At 37.8% G+C, this 5,196-nt stretch overlaps 1 protein-coding gene across 1 annotated transcript; it reads right to left on the bottom strand.

The window, feature by feature from the left end:
* Positions 1-734: 734 nt before the first annotated feature.
* LOC129951195 (mitochondrial potassium channel ATP-binding subunit) lies at positions 735-4,016 on the bottom strand. Its single transcript, XM_056063230.1, has 9 exons — positions 3,786-4,016; positions 3,272-3,638; positions 2,670-3,203; positions 2,427-2,611; positions 2,184-2,361; positions 2,007-2,126; positions 1,670-1,948; positions 1,279-1,605; positions 735-1,206 (listed from the first exon to the last, which is right to left on the bottom strand). Exons 1-9 carry the CDS (start codon positions 3,833-3,835, stop codon positions 1,006-1,008), a joined length of 2,241 nt encoding a protein of 746 aa, XP_055919205.1. The 5' UTR covers positions 3,836-4,016; the 3' UTR covers positions 735-1,005.
* Between the last annotated feature and the right edge of the window lie 1,180 nt (positions 4,017-5,196).

Here is a 5,196-nt window from a genome sequence, read left to right as displayed (position 1 = left end):
TCCCTTATGTCGCCTGAACCTGCCCATTGTTTGAGGGGAGGAATAGAACTGGCTATTTCGGTAGAGTATTGTTTATGAAAATAGCTATTAAACAATCCGCCCATTCTCTTGAAAATTCATATACAAATAATAGTTTTGGCATTGAAGACACACCTATGTACACTTGAAACTTTTGAACTTGATCTTTAAGTAGATTTACAAAATTGGGGTAGCTTATTTTGTTTGTTGCCGATTTCAGAATCCGATGTTGCAGATATATTCAGAACGATCAAGATTGAAAATGGATTCCCTCCTCCGAAACATACTCCTCGTTTTTGAAGTATGTATTCCGTGTTAATGATGAAGCGTCAAGGTGAGGCGCCTCAACAAATGTCAAACGTGAGCACTGCATTAAGCATAGGGTGTATAATATTATTATAAATAAATTCGGTTTAACATTGAGCTGGAACGTACCCATTCGAATATGGTAACAGGAAATGTTTTCTTTAAAAAAAGCGTTAAGGAATGAATTGTGGATAAGGTCAAATTTTCAGAATTTTAGATGAGCCTGAGGTATTCCTTAATTTTAAGTAAAACTAAATTATGTGGCTCATTTGTCTGCACTGATTTGTAAAGAAAGAAAAATGGCAACTTCATTGGGGGGAACCATAAAACTAAACGATTTAAATTGTTGTTAAATTTCTTCATAATTTTGTATCACTTCAAATAAATCAACCGTTATCAATAGCCTCAAATTATTTCCTTAAAGGTTCTTTATTTTTTTTGTTTAATTTAGTCTTTCACATTAACAACTTAAAAATTCATGATTTTTAGCCAATTATTTACTAATACAATACTTTTTCAAGTCTATAAATTAAACAAGGAAATTATAAAAGAACAAAACAAAAAGAATCTAACTAAAATTCGTTATTTTTTGAATAAAATAAAACAGAAATGAAATTTAACACTCTTTCCCATTAAAAACTACAACAACTATTCTCTATCGTTGTCAATGATATTTCCTCCTTAGCCCTGTGGCAAATTTGTCTTCTGACTCGTGCTTGTCTCATCCCATTGGACGGAAATGGGGACATAAGTCTGAGGAGAACTTATTGTGTTTTCCTGCTGTTGTATTGGTTGAGGAGGTTTGGTTCCACGTTTTTCCTGCTGTCGAACTAATTCATAATAGAGTCCTTCTTTCTCCATTAATTCATCATGTTTTCCGCTCTACAAAAACAAAAAGTTGATAAATTTTGAATGGTTTGATTGAAAGTTTCGAACGAGGACGATAGAACTTACTTCCACAACCCTTCCATGATCGAGGACAACAATAAGATCAGCATTTCGTATTGTAGACAATCGGTGAGCAATAACTAATGTGGTTCTGTTGAGAACGGCAGTGTCAAGAGCTTTTTGGACAATTGCTTCACTAGTAGCATCTAAGGCACTAGTCGCTTCGTCTAGGATTAGTACTTTTGGATTTTTGAGCAAGGCTCTGGCGATTGCAATACGCTGACGCTGTCCTCCACTCAACTGAGCACCACGTTCTCCAACATTTGTCTCATAACCCTCAGGCAGGGCACTTACAAAGTCATGGGATTGCGACAGTTTTGCCACATTATAAACCTACGAAATGAAAACAAGAATAACCCGTCCTTTGGATGTGATAAGGTTTCCAAAAGCCACTCACTTCTTCTTCATTGGCATCTGGACGTCCATAACGAATATTTTCAAAAATTGTCGTCGCAAATAGAATTGGCTGTTGTTCAATGAATCCCAGAACCTCAGATCGCAACCAATATGGAGAGATATCGGACAGCTTGTAGCCATCAATTTTAATGGTACCCGACGTGGGCTCATAGAATCTCTCGATAAGAGAGGCAATCGTTGATTTACCCGAACCACTAGCACCAACCAGAGCTACTGTCTCGCCTGGCCTCAGAGTCAAACTGAATTCCTTAAGAACTACCTGTTGATGGAAGACTTGTATAAGATTGAGCTTTAAAAGGATTAATGTCACAAATTACATGATCAGGTCTTGTTGGATATGCAAATGAAACATTATCGAAACGAATTTCACCAGAGAGTCGTTCAGTTGGAATTTCATAGCCTCTCAATAGATCCACTTTGGGTTGGAGTTGTAAATACTTAAAGGAGATTAAGATTTTAACAATTTCGAACATTGAGAAGCTTTAGGTAATCACCTCAAAGACACGTGATCCTGCTGTTAGACCACGAATCATTGTTCCCAACAATACTGAACCTTGCGCCAAGGATCTCTGGACACCTTGAGACGCAACCAAAAATGCCATCAACTGACCGGGGGAAAGACTTTCTGTAGACATAAGATGACCACCCAAGAACAAGGTGGTTAAAACTAAGCTGTAAAGAATAAAATTGAATTCTCTGGGCTCAGACTTTCCTTGATTTTCTATTGTGTGACTCACCCATTCAGGAAGAAATTAGTTAATCCCTGGAATATAGCGATTCCATATCCCAGTTGCTGTGCCATCACAGCTGCTTTGTCCGTTTCCTTTTCGAACAAATCGATTTCACGATACTCGCAAGCACTCGACCGGACTGTCCGGATGTTGGACAAAGCTTCCTCGCAAACGGACGTAGCTCTTTCGGACTGGAAATTAATTTTGAATCCATTGCAACTCAAAGACCATCACACCCCGATGACTTACCTGCGCTTGAGACTTTTTACTAAGTCCCCTCAAAGTTTTCCCTAAGAACGACATAAACATAACCACAGCTGGGACGGCGGCCAGAGCAATCGCAGCCATGTGTGGTGATATGAGAAACAGCGATATACTTCCCCCGACTAGTTGGGCAGCACTTCGCAGTCCCTGGGCTACGAATTGCTTGAAAGATGACTTAAAGTCTTGTACATCGGCGGTAAGTCGATTAACTAGCTCTCCAGTTCTGTTCTCATCGAAAAATTCGATGTCCTGGATGAGAATCTGTTTGAAGAGATCCTGACGGATTTTCGTGGCCATTTGCTCGCCAATGCGACTCAGGAGGAATATGTACAAAAAGGTGAAACCGGACTGAAGGACATACAGACCCAGAAGATTAGCGGCTGGGGTCTTTACATCACGAAGGAATGTATTGGACAGGGGGTCCTTGACGAATGTGTTCGCATACTTCGCCAGGGTATTGACTAGATCTCCGAGGAGATTGGGAATTTTAATATTTATAAAGGCGACAGCTAAAGCGGCCTATGGATTGAAAATAAGTTCAAATGAAAGAAAACTAAGGAACCGAAAAAAGGGTGTGTTAAGCTTACGAAAACAGCGCCAAGCAGTTCCCAGAGGTAAGGTTGAAGGTACTCCCAGAATTTCTTCCAGTCGAATTTAGTGTCATCCTGTTGCAGAGTTTTCTGCAGAACTCCCGCCAATCGGTTGCTCTCACATTGGACGAACCAACTGCTCCTGCATTTAGTTGCCAGTCCGAGAGAAACTCCCCCAGCCCCAATCAGAAGTGCCTTTGTTCTTGCCAGACCCCCAAGGCACGAATTCGCCTTTGAGGGGGGCGCCCTTGATGGCTCGATACCATTCTTGTTATTATGATGGAAATTCCGATGAACCTTATTACCACAGTCCTTGGCAGTGTTTGCATTAAACCGGAACTTAGGAAGGTTATAAATGCCTCGACTGAAAGCATAAACTTGTTAAACAACTTTGTTCAAAAGATAATGATAGATGGTGACATAACAAGTTGAGCGGTCAAAGTCGCATGAACTTGAGTGAGCCGAATACCAATTAACTAGGCAGTCTTCAATTCGATTCGATTCGTCTTACCTTAAAATATCGGATTTCCCACTGCATTGTGATACAAGAAGACGCAGCATGCTTTTTAAAGGAAAAGGAAACTTATTTTAATTGGTGTCTTGTTTTTAAATTGTTGGCTTAAAACATTCCGATTGTGAAATTTTAACAAATAATTCCTTCGATTTTGAAACTTTTTTTTTGTATAAAAGAAAAACAAAACCAAAACACCACCTTCGTTCAGCGTGTATGTGAAAGCAGCTGTCAAAACTGACAGTCAGCTGTTTGGGGTATTTTAAGAATTTCAAGGGAAATTTTGTTGGGGAACAATTTAAGCACTGCCAGATTTAAAATATACAATTTCGGTGGTGTAGTCAGGGAAAGAAATTGAGCGAATTAAATTCGGAAGTAGTTTTTCTATTTTAAAAGTTGGTTTTAAGTTATTGCTTTGTAAGTGAGTAGAAACTTCCGCATTTTGGAGTTGGTGTCAAGTGGAGAGATACATGAGAGCTAGCAGAGTAAGCGAAATAATTAATTTACTAGATTGTTTTTTATATCAATCCACTTTTATTTGAAAAACGGAAAACTAAAACAAAAATGGCCTAATATTTTGCTTATAAGGATTGGCGTGTTAACAAACTGGTTTTTGAGCCCAATACAGAATAATCCCAAATCTGGGTCTTCAGCTCCCAAAATGTTATTCTTTCCAGTTTCAACCTGTGTCTTATAAACTAAACTGGAAAAAACACTCAAAACATACAATTTGTAGCTCCATTTATGAGGTGTATTGGGATTGTACCATTTTAGCGTATACATTGCTCATGTAGACATCACAGATGTGTTTCTAGAGAAACTTTTGCGTATTCATTTTGACATGTTAACTTCCCGTAGGAAGTTATTGTAATGGGTCCGTTTTGTAAAATTAAAAATGTTGACGTTTCTCGACTTTTTAAGGTCCCTAGAGTCGAAATAAAAGACTTTTAAAAAGATGTCTGTGCGTACGTGTGTACGCGACTCTTTTTTCGTTTTCCATAGCTCAAGAACCAGAAGAGATATCGACTTCAAATAAATTTTGTTATACAGATAATAATGCAGAAAGATGCAGAAAGAGCTCTCAAGAAAATTGCGTGGGTGTTTTTTTTTACCATAGCAGTTTAAAAAAAGGTGAACATTTTGGTTAACCCTAAATATCTCATGAACCAAAAACGCCAGAGACTTGAATTAAATTGTATATAATAAACTGTAAAGTGATACCAGATTAATATTCTGTTGGAAAACAATCCAATTAACGGTTTTTTTTATAAATCAAAAAAAATTGTCATCTTGAAAATTGAAGGAATACAAAATAATTGTATCCCCAAAACAATTTTGTGCAACGAAAAATAACTTTTTTAAGATCTGGTAAAATTTTGAAACAAATCGAATTGACAGTTTTTTTTCTAGA

The sequence above is a fragment of the Eupeodes corollae genome, chromosome 3 (assembly GCF_945859685.1).
Source record: "Eupeodes corollae chromosome 3, idEupCoro1.1, whole genome shotgun sequence".
In the NCBI taxonomy this organism is placed as follows: Eukaryota; Metazoa; Arthropoda; class Insecta; order Diptera; family Syrphidae; genus Eupeodes; species Eupeodes corollae.
Note: the sequence above shows the minus strand (reverse complement) of the source record. Positions and strands in the feature narration are given on the sequence as shown.

What these genes read in the sequence shown, in the direction of transcription:
- LOC129951195 (XM_056063230.1), bottom strand. Translation starts at nt 3,835, where the DNA reads ATGCTGCGTCTTCTTGTATCACAATGCAGTGGGAAATCCGATATTTTA. An exon ending in ACTAATTTCTTCCTGAATGG is followed by an intron (nt 2,362 to 2,426) that starts GTGAGTCACACA and finishes TATTCTTTACAG; the next exon opens with CTTAGTTTTAACCACCTTGT. An exon ending in CAGATGCCAATGAAGAAGAA is followed by an intron (nt 1,606 to 1,669) that starts GTGAGTGGCTTT and finishes TTCATTTCGTAG; the next exon opens with GTTTATAATGTGGCAAAACT.